This window comes from Solea senegalensis, linkage group LG12 (genome assembly GCF_019176455.1).
Source record: "Solea senegalensis isolate Sse05_10M linkage group LG12, IFAPA_SoseM_1, whole genome shotgun sequence".
Lineage (NCBI taxonomy): Eukaryota > Metazoa > Chordata > Actinopteri > Pleuronectiformes > Soleidae > Solea > Solea senegalensis.
The window spans coordinates 4,961,675-4,976,674 of record NC_058032.1 but is presented as its reverse complement, the minus strand read 5'-3'; the positions used below and the strand labels follow the sequence as shown (position 1 = coordinate 4,976,674).

Genomic DNA, 15,000 nt, shown 5'->3' with positions numbered 1-15,000 from the left:
CGATTTATTCTCACAATAAACTGATCATGATGTGTGTAAGTAAATGTTATCTTCACTGATGTCACACCTTTGATTTCTATCTCCATTTCACTAAGACGTACCTTGTGTCCACTCTCCAGCGACACTTTGATCGGCGTCCCCAACGAGTCCACTGCGTCGCCCACCTGCAACGGCGTGAGGAAACTTTCGTCCTGTGTCGAGTACCAGCCTTCATAATGTCCCCTGTAGATGAGTCCGTTGTTCCAGAGCACCGACCAGAAATGCTCCACAGCCCGACGATGTCTCTGCTCCGTGGTTCGTATGTAGTCCGTGTACGAAACGTCACAGCTGTCGAACAGATGTTTGAATCGCTGCGACACGTCAGTGCAGAAGGTCAGGGGATCTTTTCCCGCAGCTTCAGCGGCTTGTTGGATTTTCAAGCCGTGTTCATCTGTGCCTTTAAGATGAAAGGTATAGATAAAGTAATCATCTGATTATTTATGTTTTTATTTTTGCCAACGTTTGTCTGTTTGTGAGTTGTATAACTTTAAATGTGAATGAAGGATTTGGGGTTGTAGATTATGAATCAATGGAAGCAATTTAAAGATGTTGGTGGTGAAGTGAACACATATTCAGAACATCTTTCAAAACAGTTGCTAACCTTGCAAGATAGGATAGTTTAGATATTTTTCCTTGATTCGGGTATTGTAGTTTGGTCAAAATTACAAATCTTGATCCGTATTGACACTGTAGGAAGCTGAGCAGCATTGGAGGTGGTTTACGCTCCCCGAGTGCTTTCTCTAGTTCAGCTTAGAGCAGCGGTTCTCAAACGTTTTAATAAAAAGTAGCACCTGAGAAAATATTGAGCTCTCCAAGTAACACAGTAATTATCGTCATCGTTAAAATACAGTGGTGTAAATAGACCGAGCAGAGTCTATAATTTCTCTCATCGTCCTCCTCTTCCTCACACACACTGGTATAGTGAAATTAGATTAAGATCGGGCGAGCGATAAGACTCTAATTTTTTTGTTATTTGTTTCATTTACTATGCACTTCTGTGCAGTCAAAATGACTGATCACATACCCTGGTCTATGCAGAATAACAGTACCACAGTTTGAGAACCATGGTCTTAGTAAATAAAGGTCAAACTGTCTTCAATTTTCACTCTCATCCTAAATCCCAAGAATTCACGAATAATCACGTTCACATTCATTTAGAAAGTAGAATCAGTCTGCAGGTTTTACTTGAAAGTAACTTTATGACAAGGATTGTTTGACTGCAACAGATTTAAAATGTACATATAAACATATAAACGGCAACCGTTTGAGGGATCAATTTACCTGTTGCAAACTTTGAGTTGAATCCCTGAAGCAGCTTAAACCGGTGAAAGCAGTCCGCTATCACAGCTGAATACAGGTGTCCCAGGTGAGGAGAAGCGTTGACGTAGAAGATGGGGGTCGTGATGTAGTAGCTCTTCTCATCTTTGCACTGACTGCTCACAGCAGCGAACCTCTGCAGTCTCGACTGAGCCGAGAGACGAGAGGGAAGCAACGGGCTCTGTCGCAGGCGGTGAACAGCACCGATGCTTCTGGTGGCAACAAGAAACGGGAGCCTCATCGTTGGACAACAGGCGAGGCTCACATGAAGCCTACAAATGTAAGAGTTTGAATACGTCTTGTAAATATTTTCATTTTAAAGCGACCGGAGAGTCTCTAACTTTAACTCTGTAGCACATTTGTTTTGCTTCCTCAAGGTTAACACTTCTTCCGGGTTCAATGAACCACACCGGCTCGACCAATCAAAACGCTGCAAAAGATGACGACGAAGCTCTGCAGCGACCAATCACACTGCGAGGACTGTCCCACTTGTTCTTTTCTGTGACTTTTCAGATATGGAATCGACAGAAGGGTATTAGAGCCACGTGTAAAAAAAAAAATGTTTTTGAAAGACAGTAAAAAATAAATAAAACAGCATGAATTCTGAGAGAAAAAAATAACCATTCTAAAAAGGTTTGCAAATGCTAGATTCACCTTTAATTTATGATTTAAGGTTAGGTTACATTACATTACATGTCATTTAGCAGACGCTTTTATCCAAAGCGACTTACAATGGAATCAAGTACAATTAGCCAGGGGTGGAATCGAACTTGCGACCATGATGTCTTTGGTACACAAGGTAGGGTCTTAACCACTGAGCCACTCCACCCTCTCCAGGTTATATTTATCACTTAATTTATTTGTATTTTTTGGGTTGGTGAAATGAGTAATTCAATAAGTATGAAAATAAATCTTTCAAGGAGTATTTATCTACTCAGCTGTTCACTTCAATGTTAAAAATCCAACCGTCCAGCCTGTAGGGGAAGACTACATTTTGGTGAACTATTAAAGTCCCGTTCTCACTTCCGCCGCCGCGCTGCGCTGTTGTCACGCGCACTGTCTTTATAATTTACACACACTACGTTTTCTCCTGGAAACAGAAACACGTCTCTATATATTGGAATTTACCGTAGGTAAGTTGTCGCTCGAGATTAACAGGCACACGAGTAATTCACAAACTCCTGTGACTTATTTGAGCAGAAGATCTCTCCAGGCTAGTGCTAGCTTAGCCACTTAACTAGCACATCATTGTCCAGGATATCGCCCTCTTGTTTACATTAGGCAAAAACAAGAGCTGTGTGTTTTATTTTTTACTACTCTTTGCTTTCATGTTTCACGCAGTGAACTCGTTTATTTCGAAATGCAGCTGACGAAACAGTTATTAAACCAATATGACTTGTGTCATCTCATCAAAAGGATGGACCTTATTTGCTTTATTTAAACATGGAAGACGGTAAAGTCTGAGGGCGATAGTAGGTGTGCAACGGCTGAACAAGCCAACGGTTCGGTGTATATCGTGGTTTTGGGTCACGGTTTTCGGTTCGGTTTATTTTTTGCACATTAAGAAAAAACTTCAGTCTCCTTTTTATTGAGGCTCCTACAGACTAATGCATATGTAATGGAGTGCCATAGTTCATTGGGGGTTGTTGGTTCTTATTACATGTTCAGACAAGTCTTGCCTTCAATTTTTTGTAGTTCTGCCAACATAAAGGCATGGGCACTCAAGTCTTTAATTAATTCAGCTTTGATTTTCTTAGATATTTGTCAGGTTTGTAGAATGAGTTCAAGGAAGGAACGACAGGGCTACACAAAGCCACAGAAGAGGATAAAACAGGAGTTTACACCACTGGAAAAGATCGAGCAACAACAGGCACTTCTCCATATAGAGCAGTTACTACAAGAACAGCCACAACAACCACAGCTACAACTGACACATGGGGCCATTCCATTTCCGGACCCAGTCCAAGGTACAGTGGCTTTAAAATGTACATTTCCAGTTAAACGTAAATGCAATTACATGACAAGAAAGTTGAGAGTAAGTTTTGTTTTTTTCAAACTGCAGAAGTGACTCCTAGAGATGCAATAAGTGACCCAGACAATGAGAATGACATTAATGGTAAGAAGACACATTTGTTTATATGTGAATATTTATACGATCTATAACATAACTTATAGTAACGCCATCAACATTTCTCCATAGCTTTGAGAGCATACACAGACCGCATTGCACATAGGTTGGACCAGGTGCAGGACAGTGTGAATGAGTTGCTCGCGCTCATTCCACCACGGTCAGCACACGCCACTGCAGATGACATAGTATTGCTGTCTCCCTGCAAAAGTGTCGACCAACTGGAGGAGCTTGACCAGAGTCTAAATCAGCTGGAGAGGAGGACCAAAATGGTAATAAAGTTATTTATTTATATTATATAACATTATTTGTAATGATAATCTTGTCTTTAGTCGATTCATACTAAAGAAGCATTAAATTACATACATCTCATGAAACTGAACTGATTTATCTTGCAAAATGAGATTATAATCTCCACATTGTTCTACATCTGCATTTCTTTTTTGCATGTTGTTACAGCAACATTACCTCGTGACCTTAGGTGGAGAGAACGGTGGTATTGCAGTTCGCCGTATGCTGCGGCGAGTGGCTACTAATGATGTTCTGTCACAATATAGCCTGAGAGGGAGAAAGTCGAAAAGGGCTTTCCAAGACCTTTCCCTATGTAGGATTATAATAGGTAAGTGTTATGTTGTTCTCAACAACATTATTATGCATAGCTAATGATGTTTTAATTTGACTTGCAACTTCTCTACTCTTGACCTCTGCTCTAGGTGCCTGCCAGATAAGCTTCCCTTCACTCACTGCAGCACAAGTAGAAGACCTGATTGGGCAAGCACTCAAGTTTGCCCCACACAGACAAAGGTAACAAATTGAAATTCTCCCTCTATTTGTCTTTGTTGGTGAATGTATGTATGAAATCTAGCAATAGCCTTATGTGATTACAAAAAACGGGGGTTGTTAGTAGGGCAAGTTGTCTTGCTTTTGTGTTCATTCCAAATATAACATACCAAACTTGTTTGACTTTTTAGGTCATCTCGCAAAGATTGATGGAGTGGGCCCCTCCGGACAGCCAATGCACATTTTACATGCACCCTTTTCCACACACCTAGAGAGCCTTTGAGATTTCTTTTTCTATTTTATTATATTTGCTATTTTTTATTTTAAATTTGTATATAAGTAAACATGAACTTTCATTTTGTATATTTATATATATTGAAGTAAAATTTTTAAAATCCTATCAGTTTTACCTGTTCATTCATCAATGACTGCAAGTATGAGTGCCAATGTGCAGTTTAAAATAATAAAATGAGTACTAAATGCTGTCATAAGGTAACACAACCAAAATAATGTTATAGAAATGTTGTGACAAAATTAATGTTAGGGGAACGTTCTGGAAACCGAATGTGCAACTGTTGGACTACCTAGGACAGTAGTTCTCTATTATTTTCTGTCTTGCCCCCCAGAGGACAGAAATGTTTTCACGCCCCCCGAATTGAAATACTGTTGAGAACCTGATCATTTTTATTTATTTATCTGTATAAACCACTGTATGAGTTGTCATGCCCTGCCTCTCATGCACCCCCCAAAAATTGGGGGACCGCCCCACTATTTGAGAAGTACTGACCTAGGAGTTGTGGAAATGTTTTCTAGAATGTTATCTTTCAGAAATTGTTAGCTGGGTTACCACTGTTTTTGTTTTTTTTACACTGGACCTTTGAAAAATGTAAAATATCTTAAAGGTCCAGTGTAAAAACAAAACAAAAAAAAACAACCTCTTTCACACTAAAATCTGTGGAAGTACTTGTGATTTTGAAACCTGGATGAAGCCACTAAATAAGGTGATTATCTCAGAGAAAGAAGAAAACACCACCATGAAGCTCAGTAATGGTGTCACTGACAGTTATTTTTGTACTATCCCTTATGGAAATGCAACGATATATGTACCATACTGGTATATTTACATATACTGTACTGAACCACTTGGTCCCTTGACTAGTGTGAATGGTGTATTAGTGACATTTATTGGTGAGACTGCAGAATGCAATAAAAAGCTCCCCTGCTTCAAAGTCTAAAGAGGACGTTGTTCTTCATCATTTGTGTCTTAAGCGGTCACTTCAGAATCCCCGCTCACTGTGGCTGCTTTGACCATTTAAGCTGCTGCAGAAAGGGCAGCACATGATGGTGGCCTCCGTAAAACAAGCACATGTTTCTTAGGCTATGAAAACCAAAAGAGTTCAAGCATCCTCATGGGTAGTAAATTCCAATTCTGTCACTTAATCCTAAATGTTACGTGTTAAATATTTGAAAACCGTTTTAAGAGAGAGTTGAACAAAAGCAGTTTAAAAAAAAACAATCAGTTTTTAGTTATTTTAACTTTAAAAGGCAACTCATAAATGCCAATATAATAAAACTAAGTGTTGGTGGAAGACTCTACTCTCCGCCCCCCTCAATCTCAGCCAATCACCTGCTCATTCACTTCCTGCACTGCTGTCAACGACGGGCGGATGGAGTTGACTTGACAACGGAGGTAAAACAAGTTAAAAACCGTCATTACACTGCAGTTAAATCTGTCATTTATTTTATTTGACCCAAAAACAACACAGAGGTTGTGTTAGTTGTCAGTTTCTTGGCTCGTTTGGTCGTTTGAACACTTAAGTTTCAGCCTCTCCGTAGCAGAGGCGTCTGTCTGTCATGTGATGTCGAAGATGACTGTTTGCCTTCAGTTGCTTCTTGACTCCTGAAAACTTCAACACGAATGCTTGTTTTTCTCATTAAAGTCCAGTTGTTGTAACGTAGCAGAGAGGAAAAACAACAAAAAAGGGAGAGAGGCGCCATTTTGTGTTCCAGATGGAAGTGAGCCGCTTGGACTTTTACATCGGTCTGTCTCTGGCGCTGAGCTCCAGTATCTTCATCGGTGCAAGTTACATCCTGAAAAAGAAAGGTCTGCTGCGACTGGCGAGCAAGGGCTCAAAGCGAGCAGGTACTGTATGATACTTTATGTAATAATAACAATAATGAAATGAATAGTGTGAGTATAGTGTCATATCATTTAAGGAAGTGCAGGAGGTCATCACTAATGTGTTATACACGCTGGTGCAGCAATCGAAAAAGCAGCATAAAGAAGCTTCGAGTTCCACATTTATACAAATGTAATACTCGGATTAGTCTTAAAAACAGCATCATAAAAACCAGCCCAAGGGAGAGCGACTTTCACTACTCATCCAACCTTAAAAAACACTTTTGATATAACCTATTATATGAATTCAAACTTCCATGGGCCCTCTTGTGAATCTTGTTTGATTATTACTAGGACTACTAATAACACGTCTAATAATAATGATAATGTTGACACTTTTAGGTGTGTAACAGGTTATTAACAGTGCCATAAAGAACTTTGTTACATTAAAAAGTTGTGGACGTGCCATGCTCGTGATGAAGATAAAGATTCAAAAGTAAAAAGTGCTTCTCTCATAGTACTGTTTCCACAAACAGTGCCAACATGTGTGCTTTTACCCATTTTGTCGAACCACAGGTCTGAAATTGAGAAAGACTTTAAGATAATAAAACGAGCCTTAAATTTGTTCTTAAAAAAGTAACAAAAATCATTAATGTGTTATTTAAATAGCATCCGTCAATCAGCTATAAATTATTAATGACTCGTCATTGTAGCTCTGTCACAGTGTTGGTGGATGATTACATATCTGTGACTGTTTACTGGTGTAGCTAGTTGAGATGGAGCTCATTTCAGCTATTTATACATCGTGGGTCATAAAGTAGGATTTATCTGGGGGGGATACAACAAATGCAAAATGTGTTAAGTGTGAAATGTGACTGTGAAATTAAGCACTTGGGTTTGTAGTTACACTTCTGCAAAAACTAACTTTAATTAGTTATGCGTATATGATTTTAAAAAACAAAAAAAACAAAACAAAAAAAACCAAAACATTTATATACTGTGTATACATACGATACGTTACTGTTTCACTTAACTTTTTACTGTTTTACTGTTTCACTTAACTTTTACTGTTTTACTGTTTCACTTAACTTTTACTGTTTTACTGTTTCACTTAACTTCTTACTGTTTCACTTTTTTTTTTCTTTTTTTTTTAAACTTTGTATGCTTGTATGCACCTATGTCACCAGAACAAATTCCTTGTATGTGCAAATCATACTTGGCAATAAAGCTCTTCTGATTCTGATTCTGATTCTGATGATAGGAGATGCAGACATTAAACGTCCAGTAAAAACACCTCACTGTTAAATCTTGACAGGACAACGAGTTTTACTATTATATAATTACTATTTATTTCTCTATCTCAACAGGTCAAGGGGGATATGCATACCTGAAAGAATGGCTGTGGTGGGCAGGACTCATTTCAAGTGAGTATGATTTACTTGGTGACATGGTCTCACCAGCCACGCTCAGAAAACATTGTGGTCTTTGTTTTTCTAAAGAAAAGTGGGTTTGGTATTTTTCGCTGGTGACGTTGCAGTAGGTCTCGCACCCACACCGTATCTACTAAGTACACATTCCTCCAGAGAAGTCATTTGCATATGTGGGTTGTTTGTGCTCACTGATGGTGACGTTGATATGTTGTTCTAGTGGGAACTGGAGAGGCAGCGAACTTCGCCGCATATGCGTTTGCGCCCGCCACACTGGTGACGCCACTTGGAGCACTGAGTGTACTTGTGAGGTAATTGTATTCCAGGTGTTATTCATGTGCCACTGATATCACTGACCACATCATGTTGTTTAGGGCCCTCAGCACTTAATATTCTACCACTTTACCCTCCACGTGTGGACATTGTTTACAAAATAGTTCTCTTTAACTTATCTTGCGATTCACTGACAGATTGCCTTCTGAAACTGTTAAGGAAGTGAGTAAGAGATATTTTGAAGATCTTTTGAAGACGTATCTCTCCTTCCTGTTCTCACAATTCTGTCACAGCTGAACAGAAACACAGAGCTCCTGTCATTTTCTAACATTATTATAGTTGTAAACTAGTATATAGTAAAACAATTAACCTTTTAACCTTTTAACCTTTTCTTGAGATTTGTTAGTGGTCATAATAATACAATTATTACAATTACAAAGAATTAAATTATTTCCCCCTTTGTTCCAGTGCTGTGCTCTCCACTTACTTTTTGAATGAGAGGCTGAATGTCCATGGGAAGGTTGGCTGTTTACTGTGTGTCCTGGGCTCCACCGTGATGGTGATCCATGCCCCACAAGAAGAGGAGGTTGATTCCCTCACCTCCATGGCAGAGAAGCTTAAAGACCCAGGTAGAGGCAGAACCCGACCCGTGAGAATTTACTCCCGAGATCTCATTAACCGTGCTGTGAAAACTAAATCCCTGTTTAACGGTCGAATGGATTTCTTTCTCGTGGTACTAACTCACTGTTGACCGCCTCCACTAGGTTTCATTGTGTTTGCTGTGTGCGTTGTGGGGAGCAGCCTGGTTCTTATCTTTGCTGTGGCTCCACGGTTTGGACAGAAGAATATGCTGGTCTACATCCTGATCTGCTCTGTGATTGGCTCCCTCTCTGTGTCTTGTGTCAAGGGCCTGGGCATTGGCATTAAGGAGCTGTTTGCTGGGATACCAGTGCTGAAGGAACCCCTATTCTGGTCCTTAGTCATCTGCCTGGTAATCTGCATCAGTGTTCAGATTAGTTTCCTGAACAAAGCCCTCGATATCTTTAACACCTCCATAGTCACTCCCATCTACTACGTCTTCTTCACCACATCTGTCATGGCCTGTTCAGCTATCCTGTTTAAGGAATGGTTGCGCATGACCCCCGACAAAGTAATGGGTACAATTAGTGGGTTCCTCACCATCATCTTTGGGATCTTCCTCCTCCACGCCTTCAAAGACATCACATTTAGCTGGGATTCCCTCCCACTGTTCCTGAAGAAGGCTCCTCAGGGTTCTCCACGGGGCCAGCAGCCTTATCTGGTTCTTCCCAGCCACGACAGCCAAACAGAGGAAGATGAGCTGAACCTGCCAAGAGAAGGAGGTACAAAAGCAGGGTGGGGTACACACCAGAGAGCTCCCTAAAGCCTCTTTCTCTCTAAAATTAGCTGGGATACCAGGGATTGGTGAAACTGCTAGAAAAGGCGCTTTACACCAGTCTAATTGGTGGTAGTTGGTCTGAGTCAGGAGACGAAGAAAACACCACCACCACCATGGAGCTCAGTGATTTAGTCACGGTGGTTGCCATTTTGTGTATTTTACATCAGTCCTTATTTCAATTGATCCTTCATTTAAGCTACACACATTTATGTCAACTTATTCTAACAGCCAGAACGTGAATGTTGCGCTTAAAAGAAAGCGGGACAATTTATCGCTACCAAAAATGAAGAAGTTTGCGTGTTCATGCGGTCTTACAGTATGTTCTGATCAGAACCAAAGGGGATTAAAACCTACATGCATTATTGAGTCATTTGACCCGGAAGTGAATGGCAATTAAATACATTCCCACTGGTCACAAACCTGGGATTTAACCGTTTTTCTGAGCGGTGGGAATTGGTTATAACTTTAAGTTTTAATCCACATTTTAGGTTTATGTTGTGACGAGTAAAGTTAACTAAATATGGACTTTAAGTCTGTCTAACACTAAGTTGTATGCACTGGATAAACCTGTTACCTTAAGGTGAACATAATGATGCAGTTCAGACTTGGTATTAACGTCTGTCCTGAGCGATCTGATGTAACGCAATGTGCCTTCAACGCTTCCTCAGTTATTCATTTTAATAGTTATTTCATGTAAAAGCTCACTCAGCTCAACAACTTCTCCCAGTTGTTTCTGTTTCCGTCACTCGCAGCAACAGTGACAGACGCACAAACACACTGTCAGTGGACACAGTCGGACTCATAAAACATAGGTTTGCACATTTTGTGTGATCGTCCCACTGTAGGCTGTCCACTTGTGATCACATCTCTCAGGGTGGTTGTTCATACCAGGTCTGGACAGGCCCAAATTTGCTATAGACACATTGGAATCCATGTAAACTTTTATTTTTTCGCAGCAGTACATGTATTTATTTATCTAATTGAATGTGTATTTATGTGATTGTTTGTTGCAGTGCTGTGCACCTCTTTATTTGAACTTTTACAGCAATTTAAGTTAAGTTGAAGATTTCATATTTACCTGCATTAGCCACACTGTGCCTTGATACCCATTTATCTTTAACCTCGATAATCTGTTGCACAAATCAATGCACTATGACCAGAATCTCTTTACTGCCCTTTACTGTATTTGAATAATTCCTCCCCACAAGTTACTGTTAATACCTCATATGAGTCGCACCAAAGAATGTTCTTTCTCTCTATGAATGTCCATTGCGCAAACCAGTAACTGTCTTAACTTTGTTTTTCACAAAGCTTATTAAAGCATGACAAAATCGACATAGCGAGTATGTGGCATTTTGTTTATTGCATATGTACAGTCCAGAAGACTATTAGTTCTCTTAAATTACGTTTCTGTGTGTGTGTGTGTGGTCGAGTCCAGGTCGCTGTAACAATCGGTTGGCAACTTGAATGTCCCAGACGCGTCCACCTTTCTGCTGTCTCCCACTCTCATAACCACACGATTGAAGCAGTGGATCTTAATTTATTCAAATACGATTTCACGGCCTGATCAGTGAAATGGCTTGAATCCGTCGACTCAGTGCATCATGACAGCGTAACAATCTGTGCGCAAGAGACCTCACTATAAGCATTTTACAACACTCGTATCCCATCAAACAGAGGACAAATAAGGGCCTGCACACCCACATACACTGATAATCTCAGGCACTTGTTTCAAAAGTAACACTTGGTCGTCTTCTTCCTTTTAGCACTCGATCAGCCAGTTCTGCAACATTCGGTCAGCTGTATCAGGAGCAAATGGTCTTGTTACAGAGCAGGGGCCGTGAATCTTGCGAGTCCATTTACCGGCAGTTTTTAATCTGACATGGTCTCAGAGAATGCACCGCGGCTTCTCTGGGTCTGTTCCAGTCTGTTTAGGATGAACTGGCTTGTGTCGATGAATCGCTCCACACAGTTAACAAAGCATGTTTCTGTCCTGGAGTCCAGCTTTGGCCCCGGCTTGTCCATACATTTCTCCTGGAGACAGAGACGGAGCAATTAATTCCCAACAGCTCACACATGGCATTACAAGCAACAGTTGGGCATCAGTGCTCTAATGGTAGGTTGTTTATTCTGTAACTTGTGACAAATTAATTCTAATTTCTAAAGAGCAGAGTCATCAAATATCTTTTTGTGTCTGCCCAAAACTCTATTTTAAATAACAAATAAGGCAATCCAATAATTGGTATTTGTTCAAAACTGAAAAAAACCTTATACCACCTATTAACCCTAAAACCATGTACAGTTTTTTACTAAAACACAGATCCGTTCCAAAGACAGACGTGCACCAAAACCATCACGTAACCAGAGTGTAGATGAGGGCTAAACATTTTACTTAAATCAAAACATGCTTTGATTTAACCTGCCTTCTCGACCCAAACGGATTGACTGATAATCAAAATTGTAGACAAATAATTTAGTTGTTGATAATTTGTCATTTAATCTTTTAATTGTTGTTGAATTAGCTGTATTAGTATTGCACATGGGGGAAAAATGGTATTGAGCTATCCATATTTTAAATTCTGAGACTTAAACTATTGTTTAGACACAAGCATTATTAATGTGTCAATGGTCTTAATATTTATTAATATTACTAAAAAAAACAATAACAGAGATATAATCAGAAAAGTTAAACTAGTATAAAAACAATGATTGAAACAGCTCCAACTCCTTACTGCATAAATAATAATCTAATGATGACAGTGTGATTACATCAGTCATTTATTTCTGCATTATGTACTTTAGATGTACAGTCTTACATATAATTACCTAAACACAGCGGAGTACTTACACTAAATAAGCAAAACAAAACAGGGATTTTAAGAATAATTGACTATTTTCACACATAAAAGTCTGAATTTCTTCTTCATAACACAGGTGACAGCTGGAGACACATATGGGGACATGTGCGGCGTAATCTACACATTTGTTTACAGTTTGCAGCAAATAATAAAACCAGCTGCTACCAACACATGAGTAGAAAAACACGAGCAGCCGAGCTACACTGTTAGCGTAAAGCTAATCTTACCCAGCAAACCTCAGTCATTTGATGCACCAGTTGCTGAAACCTTTGCTTCTGAGACTCGATCTCGATGAAGTGCTGGAGCTGAGGGTCAGCTGTCGCTGCCTGACCGTCCATAACTCACCAACAGACACGTCGCGAGGGCAGAATTGACCTGATTATGAGTAAATGAACACTGTAATCCTGACCTTCACGTGCATGAATGGACGACGGGATACAGGAAGTAACTCAGCCAATCACTGCACGCGTTCTTCTTACGTCGTACGTCATCACGCAAACGTGTCTTCGTCAAAGATTTTACAGTCAGGTTTATTGTCTTTTCTTTCTTTCTTTCTTTCTTTTTTCTTTCTCTCTCTCTTTCTTTCTTTAATTTGTTTGTAAAATCTGAGTTAGTATAGTGATTAAAAGTATTTTTATGTATAATTGTCCATTTTTACACATAAAAGTGTTCTTTTATTTATAATTTAATAATACAATTAAATTTGTATCTTTTTGAATCTAAGTTAATATAATTTGTTTGTAAAATTTGAGTTAGCATAGTGATTAAATGTATCTTTCTTTCATACTAACATATAAAAGAAAAACGGCAGGGATTTTATGTATAATTGACTATTTTTACACATAAAAGTCTGAATTTCTTCTTCTCAACACACAGCAAACATAACATTCTTTTAATTTAAACTTCTAAAGAATGTCAATGAAAATGTGTTTTAAACACAGAACAATGTTCTTCAGATCACATTCCCTGGTATATACAGTAGAACAGAAAAAAATAAGAAATATATACATGTACACACACGTATATATGTATGTATATGTATATATGTATATATATATGTATATATATGTATATATATGTATATATATATATATATATATATATATATATATATATATATACAATACATGTATGTGGATGTTAGGTGCTATGGATGTGTGTTATGCCTTACAAGGAATTCCTCAAATCTATAGATGTTATATATAATTCTTATTAACAAATACATCATCACATTTGAATCAAGTTCCTTGTGTCACTGTGAAATGCAACCATGAAAAGCAATGTATAAGGGACACATAAGAGTCACAAATGTATGTGAGGAGCCATAATATAGTTATGCAGTTAACAAGTTATGTTAAACAAACTCTTACATCTCAATCTCTTTATGAATATCATCAACAAGTGGTTTTTAAGACATTTATTTTTACGAGAGCCCATTTACAGTGTTATTCTGGTGAAAACTTAAAGTCAAACAGTTATCTTGGAAGCAAAATATATTCTGCATAACAAGAATCCCCAAAAGAGTCATTAGATATTATATTACAAAAGTCTGCTGCAGGAGGTTAATAAAGAGAGTCATTTAGTCAATTAAATCTATTTTCCTTTTATATAACCTTTGCAGACTACTAATATGATTTTAATAAAACTATTTGTCATGTTGTTGTTGTTTTTCACTTACAATCAAAGCCGACTAAACTTGGCTTTTAATAGTGCAACAGATCTGGTCTTTCAAAAGCTTGATTTTCCATTTGTCAAAACTGTCAATTTGTCACAATTCCACAATGAAATACAGACACAATGCTAACCTATAAATGCTGATCTACGGTAACTGTATCAGTTATAATGACATCCGTGGTACATATTCACATTCACTGTTCAGATGTGCTGCTGGAGAATGACATGTGTTTGTGTGGATAACTGTGAAATCTACTGCAGCTCGTACAGCAAGTCCTGGACATAAGTGACCAGCTCTTGAAAGGTTGGTCTCTCATCTGGTTTCTGTAAAACAAAACAAGGACACACATGGTGAGACTATACCACCTCGAGTTTGTTCAGGGTGGTTGTCATGATGTAGACAATCGTCCTCTTATCTTTTACTGGAGTAAAACTATAAATAAAGTGTAAAAATGTGGACATAGGTTTAATAACTATGTGTTAATGTTTAAGCAACTGGTAGATGGTGCAATTTTAAATACTATTACATACACTATATATACCTAATTATTTGGATTTGTATACTTTAATATACATTTAAATACCAAATTTTGTCATTTGTTTTTACTTCCACACCCTCTGGGATTAATAATGTGACGATGTTTCTAATTTGTTACATTTTGTGGTGATTATCTAACACAGGGGTCTCAAACTCGCAACCTATGGAACATTTACGCCCCCCCAATCGATTTCATGATCAAGTGTGATTCATGTATGTTTTTTTTTGTAATTATTATTGTTGTTGTTGTTGTTATTATTGTTGTTGTTATTTATAGATTCATTTTGTACAATAGATTTATTACTTCACCCCAAGGACTGACAAAAAAGTAGTATGGTATGTCATCCAAAATCGCTCAAAATAGTTATAGTATAGTATGTCATCCAAAATCACTTTTTGGATACTATACTATGACTTTTTTGAGTGATTT

The 15,000-nt window shown here is 38.4% G+C and overlaps 4 protein-coding genes across 5 annotated transcripts in view; 2 read left to right on the top strand and 2 right to left on the bottom strand.

The window, feature by feature from the left end:
- Nucleotides 1-1,597, bottom strand: part of mars2 (methionyl-tRNA synthetase 2, mitochondrial) — a 2,896-nt gene extending 1,299 nt beyond the window's left edge. The window contains exons 1-2 of the mRNA XM_044040661.1: nucleotides 1,321-1,597; nucleotides 102-436 (exon numbers count right to left, since the gene is read on the bottom strand). Of these exons, the coding sequence (XP_043896596.1) occupies nucleotides 102-436; nucleotides 1,321-1,597 (612 nt within the window). The remainder of the gene's footprint in view (nucleotides 1-101; nucleotides 437-1,320) is intronic.
- A 765-nt stretch (nucleotides 1,598-2,362) lies between these two features.
- Nucleotides 2,363-4,664, top strand: LOC122778611. 2 transcript variants are annotated; one of them, XM_044040664.1, is made up of 7 exons: nucleotides 2,363-2,489; nucleotides 3,114-3,323; nucleotides 3,419-3,472; nucleotides 3,557-3,756; nucleotides 3,944-4,103; nucleotides 4,198-4,288; nucleotides 4,456-4,664. In XM_044040664.1, the coding sequence occupies exons 2-7, from the start codon at nucleotides 3,134-3,136 to the stop codon at nucleotides 4,472-4,474; spliced, it is 714 nt and encodes a 237-aa protein (XP_043896599.1). In that variant the 5' UTR covers nucleotides 2,363-2,489; nucleotides 3,114-3,133; the 3' UTR covers nucleotides 4,475-4,664. The 2 variants fall into 2 exon arrangements, with proteins under 2 accessions (XP_043896599.1, XP_043896598.1); XM_044040663.1 differs by lacking the exon at nucleotides 2,363-2,489 and having other exon boundaries at nucleotides 2,497-3,323.
- A 1,226-nt stretch (nucleotides 4,665-5,890) lies between these two features.
- On the top strand, nucleotides 5,891-10,835 carry zgc:101583 (uncharacterized protein LOC494104 homolog). Its single transcript, XM_044040662.1, has 6 exons — nucleotides 5,891-5,954; nucleotides 6,205-6,407; nucleotides 7,751-7,807; nucleotides 8,031-8,121; nucleotides 8,552-8,712; nucleotides 8,848-10,835. Exons 2-6 carry the CDS (start codon nucleotides 6,275-6,277, stop codon nucleotides 9,483-9,485), a joined length of 1,080 nt encoding a protein of 359 aa, XP_043896597.1. The 5' UTR covers nucleotides 5,891-5,954; nucleotides 6,205-6,274; the 3' UTR covers nucleotides 9,486-10,835.
- Nucleotides 10,836-10,844: 9 nt separating this feature from the next.
- On the bottom strand, nucleotides 10,845-12,809 carry timm8a (translocase of inner mitochondrial membrane 8 homolog A (yeast)). The gene is made up of 2 exons (XM_044040665.1): nucleotides 12,586-12,809; nucleotides 10,845-11,534 (listed from the first exon to the last, which is right to left on the bottom strand). Exons 1-2 carry the CDS (start codon nucleotides 12,694-12,696, stop codon nucleotides 11,373-11,375), a joined length of 273 nt encoding a protein of 90 aa, XP_043896600.1. The 5' UTR covers nucleotides 12,697-12,809; the 3' UTR covers nucleotides 10,845-11,372.
- Nucleotides 12,810-15,000: the final 2,191 nt, after the last annotated feature.